Source organism: Hemiscyllium ocellatum, chromosome 2, assembly GCF_020745735.1.
Source record: "Hemiscyllium ocellatum isolate sHemOce1 chromosome 2, sHemOce1.pat.X.cur, whole genome shotgun sequence".
Classification (NCBI taxonomy): domain Eukaryota; kingdom Metazoa; phylum Chordata; class Chondrichthyes; order Orectolobiformes; family Hemiscylliidae; genus Hemiscyllium; species Hemiscyllium ocellatum.
This window is the reverse complement of record NC_083402.1, coordinates 85,810,132-85,828,590: the sequence shown is the minus strand read 5'-3', so window position 1 is coordinate 85,828,590 and position 18,459 is coordinate 85,810,132. Positions and strand designations below refer to the sequence as shown.

General features: G+C 38.4%; 1 protein-coding gene across 2 annotated transcripts in view; it reads left to right on the top strand.

Annotated features, from left to right (window-relative positions):
* The first annotated feature begins 9,038 nt into the window (after positions 1-9,038).
* LOC132823933 (transducin-like enhancer protein 1) overlaps positions 9,039-18,459 on the top strand; it is a 123,919-nt gene continuing 114,498 nt past the window's right edge. For both annotated transcript variants that reach the window (XM_060838071.1, XM_060838060.1), the window contains exons 1-4: positions 9,039-9,519; positions 9,987-10,087; positions 10,703-10,766; positions 10,929-10,973. In XM_060838071.1, coding sequence (XP_060694054.1) covers positions 9,496-9,519; positions 9,987-10,087; positions 10,703-10,766; positions 10,929-10,973 — 234 coding nt within the window. In that variant the 5' untranslated portion in view covers positions 9,039-9,495. The remainder of the gene's footprint in view (positions 9,520-9,986; positions 10,088-10,702; positions 10,767-10,928; positions 10,974-18,459) is intronic.

Below are 18,459 nucleotides of genomic sequence, written 5' to 3'. Positions count from 1 at the left end.
ACTTGGCTATCAGCCTTTGTTTGGTGACTCTGCATTGTTGCATGTCCCAAAATCCACCTTACAGGATGGTCACCCGAAGATCTGAGGCCGAATGTCCTTGACTCACTGAAGTGTTCCCCAACTGGGAGGGAATGTCCCTATCAGGCAATTGTTGTGCCGTGTCCATTCATCTGTTTTTGTAGCATCTGCTTCATCTCACCATGCCTTGGGGCATCCTTGCATGCTAATGGCATGCTGGCCTTCAGAGTGAGAGGATTTGAGTATTAGAGTAGGAGTTACGCAGGGCCTTGGTGAGGCCATACCTTGAGTACAGTGTGCAGTTTTGTTCTCCTAGTCTGAGGGAGGGCATTCTTGTATTGAGGGAGTCCAGTGAATGTTCACCAGACTGATTCCCAGGATGGCAGGACTGACATAGAAAGAAAGACTGGATCTTAGAAGAATTAGGTAGGGATCTTGTAGACATATAAAATCCTGATGGTACTGGACATGTGAGAAGAATGTTTCTAGTGTTGGGAAAGTCCAGAACTGGGGTCACAGTCTAAGAATAAGGGGTAAGCCATTCAGGACTGAGATGAAGAAGAATTTCTTCACTTAGAGAATTGTGAACCTTTCCCACAAAAGCTGTTTGGGCCTGTTCTTTCAATACATTGAAGAGTGAGCTGGATGTGGCCCTTGCAGTTAAAAGGATCAAAGAGTATGGGGAGAATGGGATACTGAAATTGCATAGTCAGCCATGATCATATTGAATGGTAGTACAGGCTCAAAGGGCCGAATGGCTTAATACTGCACCTAGTTTCTATGCTTCTATGTTTTACATCCCTCTCTATCTCATCTAAAACATTGATAGTCCAGAACATCAGCCTGCCAATCTTGTCCCTCTCTCAACTAAGCCACTGTAACAGCTACAGATCAGAGCTATATGTATTAATCCATGCTCTCAGTTTATCTGCCTTATTTGTCATACTCCTCTCATTAAAATGACTACACCTCAGACCATCAGTCCAGTCTCTTTCAGTTCTTGGTCCGACTTTTCATTTGAATTTCCACTCAAGAAAACCTCCCTCTTTAGCAATGATGCAAAAAGAGGACAGAAACCATGTACCCTTGCCTAACCTGGAGGAAAATGAAGGGAAGAGAGTTGCAATGTGTCAGCCCATTCTCTTAGCTGTTCAGCAACCTCTCCCTGCCTGCTTTTCCTCTTAGTCTTCTTGGCCTTAGTCTCTGACTGCTCACTGGATGCGCTCACTGAGCTATTGGAATGTGTCATGTACTCTTTTGATGTTAATTTGGGCCAATGGGCTGAGAAGTGCCAGATGGAGTTTAATTCAGAAAATGCAAGGTGCTGCATTTTGTGAAAGCAAATCTTAGCAGGACTTATACACTTAATGGTAAGGTCCTAGGGAGTGTTCCTGATCAAAGAGACCTTGAAGTGCAGGTTCATTGCTCCTTAAAAGTGGAGTCGCAGGTAGATAGGATAGCGAAGGCGGCGTTTAGTATGCTTTCCTTTATTAGTCAGAGTATTGAGTACAGGAGTTGGGAGGTCATGTTGCAGCTGTATTGGACATTGGTTAGGCCACTGTTGGACTATTGCTGCAATTCTGGTCTCCTTCCTATTGGAAAGATGTTGTGAAACTTGAAAGGATTCAGAAAAGATTTACAAGAATGTTGCCAAGGTTGGAGGATCTGAGCTACATGGAGAGGTTGAACAGGCTGGGGCTGTCTTCCCTGGAGCGTCGGAGGCTGAGGGGTGACCTTATAGAGGTTTACAAAATTATGAGGGGCATGGACAGGATAAATAGACAAAGTCTTTTCCCTGTGGTTGGGGAGTCCAGAACGAGAGGGCATAGGTTTAAGGTGAGAGGAGAAAGATATAAAAGAGACCTAAGGGGCAACTTTTTCATGCAGAGGGTGGTACGTGTATGGAATGAGCTGCCAGACGATGTGGTGGAGGCTGGTACAATTGCAACATTCAAGTGGCATTTGGATGGGTATTTGAATAGAAAGGGTTTGGAGGGATATGGGCTGGGTGCTGGCAGGTGGGACTAGATTGGGTTGGGATATCTGGTCGGCATGGATGGGTTGGACCGAAGGGTCTGTTTCCATGCTGTACATCTCTATGACTCTGTGACTCTATGCTTTTAAGTTTTATTATTTTAGATGTTATTAAACAAAGTGCAATTCAATCCAATGTGAAACTGGTGTCTCACCAAATTGACATTGCTAGGATTTGACATGATGCCTGATTGCTTCAAATGCTTGATTACCATCTCCAATTTGAAATCCAACCCTGCTTTTTGCTTGCTCATTTGTGGGTGATTCACAAGAAACATTTGAAGCAATCACTATCATTCAATAAAAAATGATATGCTTTTTGTTTACTCTTTGAAAACATATTAAGTAGATGGGAAGACACTTTGCATATTTGATGTGTGTCACTTCTGACAGTGATAGTTTCAAATATGTAATAGATTTTCCATCACACACTAAATGCAGTTAGATGCAAGGGTTGTATTAGATGTAGAGTCAAAAGTGTGGCGCTGGAAATGATCAGGAGGTCAGGCAGCATCTGAGGAGCAGGAGAATCAATGTTGCGGGTATAATTCCTGATGAAGGGCTTATGCCCAAAATTTCAATTCTATCAATTCTCCTGCTCCTCGGATACTGCCTGACCTGCTGCGCATTTCCAGCTCCACACTCCCGACTCTGATCTCCAGCATTTGCAGACCTCACTTTCTCCTGATATTAGATTTAGTTTTGAGTACCATCTATAGCAGCACCTCCTTGTTTTTCCAGTCTCTAACTTGTTTGGAATTCTTCAATTAAAGAGCATATGAGATATTATTTTATACATTTTCTTAAGCTTTAAAATTATTGCCAACAGAAGGAATAGAATGCTTTATTTAGCAGAGCAATCCATATGTACAGTCTTACTTCTTTGTCACTTAATTAAATGTTTAACCCACTGAACATAACAACAAATCAGCTATGAATTATCCACCCACAACTTCCCACCATTCTTTAAATGTCTAATAATTATGTAAACTGCAAACTAAAATGAGAAGTGAATGCTTTAATGATAGACAACCCCTAAGGGAAAATAGTTGTGTTCTGTAATGTGTCACCTGATTACACTGACTGCTTTGTAGAAAAATGAGATTATCAATGGCACTCAAAACTGTTATGAAATATGCCAATGATGAAAAGGTTTTGATCATTTAAATCTAATGCTTGTAAATCTAAAATGGTAGTTTTAAATTATGCTTTTATTTCCACTGATATTACATTGCTTATTTAGTAAATACATCAGGAAGTCCACTTAGAATACTTCCCTCAGTTTGGAGAATGAGTGAAAAAAAATTGTTTTTCTTTGTCATTTATGATCTTCCAGTTAAATTTTAGAAACAAAGAGGTTTGAAATGTCTAATTTAAAATAAACTAAATAGGTACACATTTTGTATTGTTTTCTTTAAAGCACTTTTTGAGCGATTAATTTACTAACCAAATAAGACTGAATTTCAGAGGCTTGTTAATTATTCAATGTATGAAGTGTCCATCTGTGCCAGATTATTGACTAAAATTTTCCAAATCATCTCCCAGCATCACATGCGAAAATTGTTGGCAAACAAAATGACAAGCAAAGTTTCACACATTTTATCACAAGTAAACAATATTTTTTGTAGGATATTGGTGGAAATAAATCGGTTTCAAAACTCGCATACAATTTATGTACACATTTGAAATGCACGCAATGGTTTTTAAGGATCCCATTTGAGATGGATGACGATTAAAACATTTCTATGTTACTTTCTTATTATTAGTGAATAAAACAAGATTTTTCTGAATTAATTCATTTGCTTTAATCTTGCTATGTGTTGACTTGATTTATTCTGCATATCCCTGTCCATTTGCTGCTGCTTAAATTTTCTTTAAGAGCAGCTCTAAAATTAGGCAATGTTTATTGAATGGCCATTTCGGGTGAAATATCAAACACTGCACTATCACTGCACGGTGATATCCAATCTGTTTTAAAAAGTTAAATAAAGAGCTGTGGATCCTGGAGATCTATTTTAAAAAGTGTCTGGTTTCACTGTTCCTTGTGTTTACAGCAAAGCAGTTTATTACACTATTGTGCAAAGCAAATCAGTTCTAATTGCAGATCAAATTTATATATCTGCAGATGATCATGAACCATGTATGTTTATTTTTCATTCAAGAATCACAACGCAAAAGTGATTTAAAATTTACAGTATAACAGTTTCCTTGCAACTCTCAGGTTAGACTTAATTGTACTACCCAACACACATAAATATACAAGTCTTCACACCTGTGACAGCAAAAAGATGCTAGGATCAACAGTCTTTTTGCCAGCTTCTTTCTAACCACTGAAAAGACCTGCTCTAGTAATGACTAGATTTCACCTTGACTGCTTTCTCTGATTACATAGTAAACATGTAAATTTACTCTGTGTTGCTGTGTTGCATACAATGTCACTGAGGGGTTGAATCAGAAGCTTGCTTGATTATACAGCTGAAGTGTTTACATTGGCTGCATGATGGATAAATAAGATAGTTACAGGGTCATGTAAATAGTATATCCTATCCTATATAATGCTTCCAATTGCATGCTTATCAGATTTGAAGTATTTTCTCAGTGGATGCAAATATAAATCAAGGGCAAGTTTTTGGTTATTGCTGGAAACTATTAACATCATATTTCCAGATAGATGTGTACTTTACTCAAATGTACCTCCACCTAGAACATGAATTATGCAAATTGATTGACACTTTTTGCCTTCTCCACTCCATCTATATGTTCTCCCACCATCATCAACTCTACTTGAAACTGAAGAGCAAATTTTAATCTTGACACTGCTGTGTAACAAGAGCACTAGAAAGCATTGAAGAGCCAGTCTTGGTTATCTCCCCTTTAAATGAAATTATGAGCCTATGGCTATAACCAGGGTAAAATTACAAGGATGCATTCCACAAACTGTGGTTGTATTCCTTTGAGTTTAGAAGGTTTGAGGGAGATTTAATGAAAGTTTTCAAACTACTAAGGGGAACATGTAGGATAAATAAAGATAAATTATTTTCATTGGCTAGGTGTCTAGTTCCAAAGGAAATAAAAATTAGAACCAGACCTTTAAGGAATGAAATTAGGAAACACTTCTACAAGTAAAAGATTGGTAGAAGTTTGGAATTGCAAACTGTAATTAATACTGGATCAGTTGTATATTTTAAATCTGAGATTGGTAGATATTTATTTTTCAAGGGATACAGGACAAAGATGGATATATGAAGTTATGCCACAGATCAGCCTTGATGGTATTTTGTGAGTTTAATGGAACTTTAGCTGAAATCAACAAGCAGTATTTTAAAAGGGGTTTTAGAGCCTTATTAGCTGATACATTTACTATTGTAACAATATTCTAACATTGCAATGTTGTAAAAGATTCACACTTCTTGACAGGAAATCTGGATCATTAGAAAAAAACTTAAGAATAGAACTAGTAATAAATGAGGTCAATGAATACTGAAACTTGAAAAATTCTAAAAAGACAAAATAGAGTTATACGTATAAGTACAACATTGCATTCAGACTGCATTTAGTTTAGAATTTGAAGCTGCCCAAACTTAGCATTCTAAAGACCTGTGACTACCTAGAATTCGAAGCACATGATGAAGGTGGAGATGAGGGTGGGATTCTTGTAGTATCCAAAATGAGCAGCTGCTCCATCTGCCATTAGTGATGGGTTGAAGTTAGGTCTTTACATGCCAGAGATTTATTAGTAAACAGCTAGGCAGCTACAAACATCAAGAGGGATCCTATTGCAACTTGTTTCTTCTGGGAGTTGGGAAGTTATTCAACTCTAATATTGATCTCGCAGGCAGATCGAGCAGGAATCGGCTGATGGAATTCACTGGGGTAGTTGGGGATGGGGGGAGGAAAGGTAGTGACAGGTTGCAGGAACCAAAGATGCCAGCAGTGAGAGAATTTTCTTTCAAGAATAAAGGGATATTGTTGACTCTCTTGGACTTTTCCAAACAAAAAATCATGTTTACAGAATACTGAACAGCTGGGACAGGGTGAATGTTGGGAAGCTGTCTCCATTGGAAGGAGAGACCAGGACCTGAGAACACAGCCTTAGAGTAAACAGAAGACTGTTTAGAATGGAGATAAGGAGAAACTTCTTCAGCCAGCGAGTGGTGAATCTATGGAATTCATTGCCACAGAAGACTGTGGAGGCCAGGTGATTGAGTACATTTAAGACAGAACCAAATTGATTCTTGATTGTCAAGAGGATCAAGGTTACAGAGAGAAAATGGAAGAATGGGGTTGAGCAACTTATCAGCCATGATTGAATGGTGAAGCAGATTAAATGGGCTGAATGACCTAATCTCTGCCCTTATGTCTAATGGTTATCTTAGCTGTTTCATGAGCAGTCACCAGTGTGTCATTTGAGGACAGCTAATTTACCAGGTATGGTGCCCGATTCCCTAAGTTATATCTGAAAAATTGTTTATAATTTTAATTTGGATATTTAGAAACCCAATATCTGTTCCAGGCATATTGACAGCCTACTCATTCACATATCCATTGTGAAGTTGTAACATGCAAGTTTATGGCATTAATGCACTGGTTGAGATGAATCTCCTGACAACCTCATACATCCCCCCAAACCTTGCAAACACATCATCCCCACATTCCAACCTGTCAATCACACCACTTCGCTTTCCCCAGGCCTCACTAGTCCACTATCTTCAATGTTGTTAGCTGCTGCCATCTGTTCTTCCTGTGGCAGGCAGTTGAACATTGTCCCATAGGTCATCAAATTCAAGTGTACCTTAAGGTGAAGCAGGAATTAAGGACAGGGAGTAAATTTGAATGTCATAAAATCTAACCTTATTTTCATATAATACTTTGATTTCATGTTGTTATTAACAGAGATATTATAAAATGTTTCAGCAACTTAGATGGCAGAACATCGTTGGTATATATGACTTTCTCTAAGCAGTACAAGCTGATTGGAATTGCAAAGCTGAAGTGGTGTGGCAGCATGACAATCTTACAGAGCAACTATTTAAAAAAAGACTATAACAAAAACATGAAATATGTGAACAAAGGAATTGTGTAACGAGAATACTCTGATATAATGATGTGTAAATAAGAACTGGATTTACAGTTTTAAAATGGGAACTGAATTACACACTGCACTCCTAACCAGGCTCATCTGAAATCTAAACAAAGAAATTGCTGGAAAAGCTCAGCAGGTCAGGCAGCATCCTTGGAGAGAAATCAGAGTTAACATTTAGTGTCCAGTGGTCCTCCCTCAGACCTGCTGAGCTTTTCTAGCCAGTTCTGATTTTGTTTCTGACTTCCGCATCCACAGTCTTTTTGGTTCTCATCTGAAATATTCAGTCTTCATTTCCAGTGTGCTGTGTGGCGGGAGACCATTTGTTGAAACCGAGTCACACTTACTGTTAATCTTTCCATGGTCTATTATTGTGTAAGATGTCCATGAACACATAATAAAGCTTAATTTGTTATTAACATGGGGAATTATTTGCAAATTTACGAAACCTTGGTGCAGTGATGGCATGACGCTTTGACAGGAGAGATACCATGAATTAATAAGGAGTGGAATTTTAGAATATTGTATCGTATTAAGATTCTCGTAACGAAGTAGTTGAACAAATAAAGGCGTCTTTTACGTATCGCACGTGTGGTCTGGAGTCTTTTCACTTATCAGAGTTTCAGTTCACAGGGGTCCTGCGTGCAAAGAAGGCATTGTCTGGAGAATATCACCCTGAGGGTTTTCCCCAACAACAAAACTATAGTCAGGACTCCGAGCAACTTGTCGTCTTGGTTGGGGGGGGGGGGGGGGGGGGGGGGAAGGAGTGGGAGGTGGTGAACGGAAGGGTAACACATATAATCTGTTTCTCAACTCAAGTCAGTTTCAAACAATCAACAAGAAGTTCGCTGTGAATATTTCCTTTGTGTTACCTAACAAGCCAGGAGAGCTGTAAACAAACAGAATAAACCGATGTAATCAAGGCTGAAAAAGCCGATTTAATACCTGTTAAACATCTGGATGCAATTTTCTAGTAAAACAAACTGAAAACATACGCCGGCTGCTTTGATGTGCATTTCAGTACATACATTGTTGATGTGTTCCCGCTTTTACCAAACCCAGGACTTAAAGTGAGGTAGATATTGTCAAAATTGTGTGTGTGGGGGGGGGGGGGGGGGGGGGGGAAGGGGTGAATTACGCACCAAAATAAATTCCAATTTATTTAATTAACGCGACGTGTATAATAAGACCTAAAATTATGATTACATTAGCTTCAAGGAAACCCTTTTGTTCAAAGTTGCTTACGACAATCATAACAGCCCGACATGATGCACTCCTTCAACAAAAGCAAGATGTGAAGCTTTGCTACACTGTTATAATTAGTTAACATTCCTGCTCCGGCTCTTTTCGTTGTGGGTGGGACAAAGGCTTGTCTGTCTGTGTTTTTTTCCCCTGTCAGTATTTGGAACCCACGTTACTTTGAGTGACAGCTGAGCCCGCCGCCGCCCTATTGTCTCTCTCTGACTGACTGACGGCCACTCGTTTGATTCGAACCGTTTCAGCGCAGCCCGCTCGAGCGAAGGGGGTGGGAAAATGAGGGCGGAGGGAAGGAAGTAGAGGCCAATCAGAAAGAGACAAACAGTCACAATCCAGTGCTCTATTGGTCTGAGGCTTAAGTCGTCAGCGTGATTGACATTTCATAGTCACCAATAGAAGAGGAGTCGAACGGCAGGCCGCCTCGCGATTGCTGGGCTCTGTCTCCGCTCAGCTTGATTGACAGCTGGCCGACAACGGTAGCCGTCTTCCATTGGACAACGCTCCGCGATGATGACACAACCCCACGTGTGACAGGGGCCCCTCTCCGCATCCTGATTGGCGAAGAATGGGATGGAACGTATCCTCAGACTGCGCGTGTCTAAATTTGGTGAACGATCACGATGGGGGGGGTGTGGGGGAGGATGGGTGGAATAGAAACCGCGTGTTAATGTAACCAGTCTGTGTGGGGGGAAACTGCTACATTGTTTTCCACTGTAGCAATTATACCCGCTTAAACTTCGCACGGTATACATTCTATATTTATTCTGGTGGATATTCTGCAATCAAAGAAAAAGAAGCCGAGAAGATTTCCTGGGGCGGTTTAGAAATTTGGTCTTGTTACAGAAGTGGCAATTGCTGTTTTCCGAAAGGTTTTGTTGTCTTAAAGACCGAGAGGAGTTGAGCTGGGACAGCGAAATCTGCCAGCCTCCCTGAAGACTTTAAAGTCTCTCTTGAAACACCACCTTTTTTTGTGGACCTAAGCCAAGGATGCGCTTACAGTAAACACTTTATTTTTCTTTTCGAGGGAATTCTTATTAATGTGCGTTTCTTAAAGGAGATCGAGCGATTGTTTGAGCAACGGAGCTAAGCGTCTGGCGGACCCAGCAATGTTTCCTCAGAGCAGGCATCCTGTAAGTAAAGAGAAAGCAGCTCTCCTGGTCGGCCGCTTTGTCACTTCATTGTGTGATCTTAATTCAAGGAAATGAAAACACCTTCAGCGGAGCGATGTATAGTTTCACTACCAGCAAAGTGTGTGATATTTTGAGTGGAAAGCTACTTCTAATCAGTTCCCAGATAACCTGCGTGCACATCTGTTCCTTGCTGTGTTTTGAAACAATGTCATCTCAATAACTGTCCCCCCTGAAAGTTGGGCAGGAAGATCACAGATTCTACCGAGCTTACGTAGACTGACAAAAGGTCCAGTGTTTAATTCTGTCAAACGACCTTGCCCTCTTTCAGTGTCATGTGTTTGTGTTCGTTGCTTTCTTCTGTCGGAAAGTTTCTGGTATAAAGCTGCCTAGGCTGCGAGTCGAATCGTTTGCGGTCTCTTGTCTCTGTGTACTTGTAATTCTTGTTTCCTTACCCGCTGTTTTCTCAGACGCCGCACCAGGCTGCAGCCCAGCCTTTCAAATTCACCATCCCCGAATCGCTGGATCGTATTAAAGAAGAGTTCCAGTTTTTGCAGGCTCAGTATCACAGGTGAAATAAGTCTTCCATTCTCTGCCGGGGAAAAGTATGTTTATTTGCTGCTGGTTAGTTCAGTCTCCGGTGTTATTTGGTTTGTCTGCGGTAGGTAGCCAATGCTTACTTTCCCTCACCAGAGAGCGGCGCTCTCGCTGCGGCCAGATTTTGGTTCCTTTCAAAAGATTGCAAACAAACCACACATTGAGGAAAACAGGAGTCTTAGTGGTCTAAACCCTCTGAACTTTTTTGACACTTGTGAATTACATCGTTGAAAAATCATAAATTATACGAGTTGATTTCAATTGTATCCAACTCGGCTTAATTTAATGACTAAAGCATTTAGAACAGTTGAGTTTATTTGCTTTATGTATTCGTGAAGTTTAGTGTTAGATTTTGATATCCGGTGTATTACAAGGGGTTGTTCTTTCTTTTGATTTATCCAGTACTTCTGCTTTTGCTATTACTGCAGTCTTTTACGTAGGCACTCTTTTTAAGATGCTTTTCTTGTTCCTTTAAAAAGTTCCTATGTTGACATTTTCGGGGCTGTTTAAGGATCGGTAACAAACACTGGATCTTGTGGCGACAATTACATCTTGTGAAAGATTTTTTAAATTTTTTGATATTTTACAGTCTAAAATTGGAATGTGAGAAATTGGCAAGTGAGAAGACAGAAATGCAGCGACACTATGTTATGGTGAGCTTAAACAATTATCTTTTAAAATTAAAGTAGTATGCTATTAGTTTGTCACGTTTCCCAATCTGAAATGGGAAGTAAACTACTGAAAACTCGCACTTCAGTTTAGTCAAAACATCATTATCATTATCATTTGGTTTATCATAATGTTTTCCTTTACAGTATTATGAAATGTCTTATGGATTGAATATTGAGATGCACAAACAGGTAAGCTCATTTTTATAGAAATTCTTTCTTTCTACTTAGTGAAGTAGATGTAGTGAAACATTTGCTGTCAACATCTGAAGGAAGAGCCTGAACCATTTTGTATCAAATCATTATTAGAACTCACTATTTTACCAAGAACAGCCTTTCTCTTTTTCAAATGTTGGTTAGAGCTGCTCTATTATCTCATTAGCAAATATTTCATTTCAGAATTCACTTTTTAATGTTGTATGGTGGATCAGGATTACTGGAAAATGTAAATTTGCAACATAATGTTAAAATTCAAATTTTATTATATGCCTGGCAAGTTGACATGATCATCATGGCTTGATAAACAAAATTTAACATTCTAGAAGGATTTATGTAATGTCTACAGAGTATGGTGTAGTGACTAACGCTCCTTTGTATGCAAAAAAAATTGAAGGTGAACAGATGCCTCTGCTTGGTCCGATGCATGTGGAGTTTATGGGGTTGAGGGAAATAAAAGCTCTTTGAGGTTTAAAGAGATGGTCATAAGTTACTGCATTGTATGATCGTGATAACTAAAACTGCTCTTGTACATGAGGCATAGATACACAATTGATGATACTGAGATAAGGCTAGGCTATTTTTGAGTATATTAAAATAACAAAACAAAGCACAATGAAGACGGATAATGTGAGCAAGGCAAATCAAGCAATTGATGTATTAAATGATGCTTTGACTCTGGTTTTGTGCCAAGAAAGCATTTAATTGCAGGATGCAAGCAATCCAAGAGAAGTGGTGACTTTGTGATTTTTATTCCTGAAGATACGATTGATAGTAAGTCCTTAAGACATTGATTTACTTTTTTGAAAATGTCACCATTATCTCTTTGCTGAAACACCCTTGCCAAAAAACATAGGAATGGGTTTCAACTTGGGGTCTGTTTTGACTGATTCTATGCTTTAAAATTCACCATCAAATGATTATTTGATGTATTAATTTAAATGCAGTAATTGCCCAAGTGGTCTACTGTGCTTTTGTCTTTGGTTGTGTTGCATTGAAGTGGAAATGCAGAGTTGTCTGCATAATCACCTTGATGGTTGTCAAATGCAGCAATATTACTTATGTACAGCATTGAAGGATGTTCAGTTAATTTTTTTTGTAGAATGCAATATGATGGATTCCTTCTCAGTCCTGATTTGCTTCTCTCTAGAGATTTGAATTTATACATAACAAAAAATGTAATTTAAATGTAAAGATATGTTTTCAACCATGCTGAATGTTTATACTACAAATTTCAGACATTTATTGTTACTATATATGTCTGCCAAAGGTATCTGATCATAATTCTTCAAAATAGATGACTTTTGGGGCCAGAGGTATAACTTGGTTGAAACTGAAGCATTTTGCTGACTGATCACCAGTGTGGCCTAAGTGCTCATTATGCTGTAGAAAAGGCTTATGCAGCCTGGTTACGTTTGACAAGAATTCTCTCTGGGAGATGACTGGGCATTAGTGAGGCTCCTAGCAGGCTTATCTTTTTATAGTTTATACTCTAGATAGCAAGTGAACATTGTAAGAGAAAATGTTCTTCTTGAGGTTTGTCTTCTGTAGGCACTTTGTTTGGTCTTTGAGGATACCACCTGCAGAGTTGTAGAGTCGTAAGCAAATGGTTTTTATTCAGGCATAAGTGGTTTTTGTTCATGGTGTAATACTGAAAACATGAAAAAGAAACTGTGTTTTTGTTTAAATATAAATTTTTTTAGCATATTTAGAAGCATTTGTAAGAAGATGAATGGATATTGATTACATGTCAGTTTTAACTGATTAAAATTATATTTTTTTCATGTTTGTACTGGCTTGAGAAAAGTCTGTATTTTGACTAGTGAGGAATATTCATTGTTTGAACTGTCTTTGTTTTATTGGTTACTTTAAATTCCTTTTCTGAATGTCATCAAGTTTTTTTCTTTTCTGATGTAGTAGTAATGTGTAAAAAGATGTGGTTTCTTACTGGTCAACAGTGCATTGATAAATATGAAGGAAAGATTTAAATTCAAGTTGTTAATGTTTCAGCTCTTTACATCAACCTGCATAATGTTCCACAGTATAATGATTTCTTGCAGATAATTAAAGGTGGAGTGTTGTGATCTCACAGTTTAACTGGTGGCATTTCAAAATTGATTTGGCAGAAAGAATCTCGTTATTCCTACTTCATGCTCACAAAATTCCTTTTCACCCAAAATAGAAATATTTTGGCTATTGAGATATTATTCAGTAACTAGGATCCTGCAGCTAGTCTTGGCCATCCTTTTTAACTTTCAGATTAACATTGATCTAGTAATCTGAATATGACTTTGAATATTGAGATTATAGTCCAGCTTTTAATGCTAATTTAACTCTTGTCCTGATTAGTTGACTGTAGTACTGAACATAGTGCCTAAGTATATGAAACATTTTAAGTTGTTGTCGTGTGGAATTCTTGTCCTTGGGAAATTTCAGATAATGTACAGATGCATAAAATACTGTATAATATGTTCTAACAGATATAACATAACATTTGATTAAACTAATTATAAGTTAGGCTAGGACGGACTTCGATTATATATCGTTTTGCTGCTATTGGCAGTGCTAATTGGCTGATTGGTCTCTTCCAAAGCAAGCCAGCAAGGATGCAATTTTCTATGTTTGAAGTAAGTATTATTGAGATGTATGGTTATGCTTTTTAATAGAAAATGACCAAAGAAGACTTCCTGCTATTAAATCAATTGATGAAACTAAACGTCTCTTAAGTTTAGTTGTTTCTTCCCATTCTCTCCTCTTTCAGTCCCCTGATACCTGTGCTTCCAGTGACAGTTTTTTTTCCCCTTCTCAAGTAATTTGGTCTGACCTATTCTTGATCTAAGATGGGATACTATTCTTAGCCTCTCCATTTAGTATGAGCTGAGTTTCATTTTGCCTTTCCTAGAGATTACTACTAGGTGGTTGTGTAGAAGTGGGCAGTCTTGTTACTTGACATTATCGGTATGCAATGTTTGGTTGGCTTAAGTGATGGCTGAAAAAAAATTTGCACTGCACAATGCTGGATATGCAATGTTTTTCAATTTAGCTGTAAATAAAAGAATACAGAGATACACTCCATCTGTGGAGTGAAGTAATACAACTGTTGACCTTTTGCCATCTGTAGCATATGATGTTTATATCCTGGCAGGACAAAATCAAGACTCTGGCAGAACTCCCACGTTTGTTAGCACTCATCAAAAGTTGGTTTAATGGATTGGGCACATGTGGATGGAAGAGACAGCAGTCCTCAAGTGATTATGTTGAGGTAAACAGGACCAGGCAACTTAAGTAGGACCCCCAAAGTTCCACTTCAAGGATGCTTACAATCATGGCATGAAGGTCATGGACATAGATTATTGCACCAGGGGGTTGCTAGCTGATGACAGGTAAATGATGATGCCTCCTGTCAATTAGTGTGTAACACTATGATGACCAGTGGTTCAAGTAGCTTAGCAACACTTCAGTGAACTCATATGTATAGTCATGCAACTAAACTAATTTGAAACTGAGTAATGCATGTATTTTCAGTCTCATTTAAATCAAATATTTGTTAAAAGGAAAGATCCTGTTCTTCTCATTGTGCATGGTGGTTAAAGGAAAATCTGTTGCCCTATTGTAACTGATGTCATAATGAAGTTTTACCATGTCTTTAATTTGTTAGTCTCAAGTTGATCTCTCAATTTGTGTGGAGGTATCTGTAAGGCCCATTTAATTACAGTGTAGGTCATACGCCTTGTATCTTTGGGTCTGTTCACTTTATTAGATTTTCATTTCTATGGCCCTTGGTAGGGTTCCCTTGGGTTCTTCAAAGTGGCTGAGTAATTGCAAGTGCTGATACTGGAAATTTTAATCTCCCTTTTCTCATTAGATTCAATTGTGTTGCTTGAGGGTGCTGTAGGTGACTTGTGTCATTAATTTTTCTGACATTGTGTTCAAGTTGAGTCTTGCATTTGGTGAGTCATTGATATCACCATTTCTCTCTCAGGTGTTGTTTTGTTGTAATGAAACTGAACCTCTTTCAAATTAATTGTTTATTTATACTGAATTATAATAACAATGCAAAAAGCTTATTTTGTAAGTGACCAAGTTTAAATTTCTGTAATTTTCTCAATGGGAGATATTAAGTTGGATTTCAGCCTTTGGTCAATTCTAAATGTAAAGATGCTGTCTGTGTTGGCAGCTGAATAGGGATTTGAAAATATTTTTAATCAACTTATTTAAATGTGTTATAATGCACCACTCGGCAGGCATTGCTTGAACCTGGATCATCTGGCCGAGAGGAAGGGACTGCATTACAAGACCCCTTTTTAAGGATTTGAATGCTCATTTAAATTTGGTTATTATCAGATTGGGATAAAATAGTCTTATTACTTTATTTTCCACTTTGGGAATTGTTACTCAAAACCATGTTTATGTTTATTTGCATCTAGACGCCTAGAACAAAATGAGGAGCCTGCCATGGAAGGTTTTTTTTAAAAGAATGTTCCATATACATGCTTATCATTTAATTGAAGGGAACTACCTTGAAAACTGATTTGAGGGTTTTTTAAGTCCAAAGTTTTATATCAATTAATTTCATTGCACAATTCTAAACAATAAATTGGAACTAATTGTTGGCTGAAATTAAATTAAACCATGTTTACTTTATTTATGTAAACAAATCAGCACCTCGTAACTGCATGGCCTGTCTGGCACTTCTCTCCCCACATCTTTTTTTGTAAGGCATTACTGATGAGGTCTAAAGTTTATAAAGTGAACTGTTAATTAAAGGCCATTGACAAGAGCCAGGGAATCTTGACAGTTAAAGCTTTACACGGCTTGTGTATCCTATTGCTGTCTTGGGTAAACAGTTGCTCTTGGCAGATTATCCAGACAGTGACCAGTCACTGTATTGACAAGTGCAGACACAATAAAAACTATATTAGGAGTCTTGCCATGAGGATTTGCAGTAAATATATTACAGCACTCAAGTGAATTGCCAATACTGCTTGTTTAGCATTTTGCACAGCTATGGGAGTATGGATTTTGCATTAGAAGGGCAAGGCTGTTGGAAAGCATTGGTGATGGCTGGAGAAATTGACTCTGAGATCCAATTGCTGTCTTTGCATGAATCATGAAAAGCGCCTGTTAATTATAGAAGAGCTGGCTGTATGGGTTTAGAGGATGGCATGGATCTTTGCTTCATTAGATTCTGTGTTGTAGCTTGGCTGTATAATGCAATGAACCGGAAAAGCAGGAGTATAGAATTAAGTTTGGAAGTCTAGTCTCAAAAAATAAAGTAGTTTTATTTTCAGATATACTGTTTGTACCTAAGTAATTATTTTCTTCCATGGTTTAAATTAGTACTTGTTTTGCTCAACCATTTGCATTTACCTCCTGTCATTTAATTTGAAACTTTTAATAGACTCCTAGATCTTGTGCTGCAACTGCATAGGTTCCCAATGGGCTACTACTGTATGAGTAGAACAGGCTTGGCTTTCTGTGCTAAAATACTTCAGTACGAAATCTGAATAACTTTAATGGCAAGCAAACCTATTTCTACAAATGAGCACTTGGGGAGGCTGCTGACCAACATCAAATGGAAGGCGTCTCAATATAATTTGGGTGGAGCGCCAAGTGATTTGCATTCATGCGATTCCAGGTTGCAATGTTCACCTCATTGCTACTGCATGGTGATAAAGTTGAATAAATTAAATATGTTGGGATGTGTTGAAAACAAGTTACCACCATGGGTAACAGTGTGAGGCATTTATGCCAAGGAGAGTCATGACATACTAAAGATGTGAGAAGGAGACTCCCAGCATCTCGATGACAGCTAAGTTTCTGTCAGTTGGCTATGATTCAACAATATTCACAGTTGCAGCTGTGCAATGTGAATATTTGCATTAAAGTGAGCAGCAGCTACTGAAGACTATTTTCTAGTAACAGAAATTTGGAAAATGAAAAATGCTTTAGTCTATGTTTGTCTTAAAAGAAACTATTCAGATTTATAAACAAAACACTAATTGGTGAGCACATTTTTCTCTATTATATATGAAATTCTAACTTTTCCTGGCCAATTTGAGGCAGTTTCTAATTTGCATGGAGTTTGTCCGTTTATTTTGAGAGCAAGTTTCATTAGTGAGAAATTTCTCTGAATCTTGCACATTTCATTTGTAAGTTTGACTAAAACTAATGTCTGAAATCTAAAATGTTTAGACTGTAGTAAAATCTTATTTACTTTTTATCTGAGTTGTGCCCTTTGTAATCCATTCGTTAACAAACTTCCCCATTAAAAATTTTGTTTGGATTAGTTTTGTGGTAGCTGCTTAAAGACATCACTAAAATATTGTATCCTTTCGGTTTGTTGTGGTATAATAACTTGCATTTATTTGAGGTTTTTAATATTGTATGGTATCCCAATGTGTAATTACCCAGAAGTGTAATCAGACAAAAAAACAATGACATTAGCCAACAAAGTTGATCGAAAGCTTGGTCACCATGATGTGGAAGAGCTGGTATTTGACTGGGGTGGGCAAAGTTTAAAAATCACACAACACCAGGTTATAGTCCAACAGATTCATTTGGAAGCACTAGCTTTCAGAGCACTGCTGCTTCGTCAGGTGGTTGTGGAGAATAAGACCATAAGACACAGAATTTATTGCAAAATATTAGTGTCATGCAACTGAAATGATACACAACAAACCTCAATTATCCAGCATTCGATTATCTGAATTTCGGATTATCCAAACAAGATCGCAAGGTCTCGACGCTTGGTCACACTCTGTTATCCAGCATTCGATTATCCGAACAATGTACTCCCTGCCCGTGTCATTCGGATAATCGAGGTTCCTCTGTGTTGAACAAACATGGATTGTTGTTAAGTCGTTTATCTTTTAGAATGGGTTGCAGGTTTCAGTTCATTAGTATGTAAGTCCCAGAATGTCTTTTAAGTCACCTTCTCGAGATAACTTAGGTGACATTTTAGCTCAGACAATGCATTAAAGGTGTGAGGTTAGAGTCTGGCTGTATCCCAACCTTGAGTCAGACTGGTTCAATTTCCAAAGTGGAATTTACAAAACATTGCATGTATTGACTGCCTGAAGATTGTCCGTATGTGAATGCGCGTGCGTGAGAGAGAGAAAAAGTGAATGTGTGCATGTGAGTGCACCTGGGAGAATGTGTTTGCATGTGTGAAAGCTTGGTAAAGTGTGGGTGTGATAGAGTATAAACCTGTTAGTGTGTGCGTGAGAGAGATTGGTGTAATGGGGTCACCTGTAGTGTGACATGAACCTCGGTTGAGGCCATCCTTGTTGCTCCTGAACTTGGCAGTCAGCCTCTGCTCCGTGACTCTGTGCTGTTGCCTATCTCGAAGTCTGCCTTGGAAGATGGTCACCCGAAGATCTGAGACTGAATGTTCCTGACCACTGATGTGTTCCCGACTGGGAGGGAACACCCCTGTCTGTTGATTGTTATGTGGTGTCCA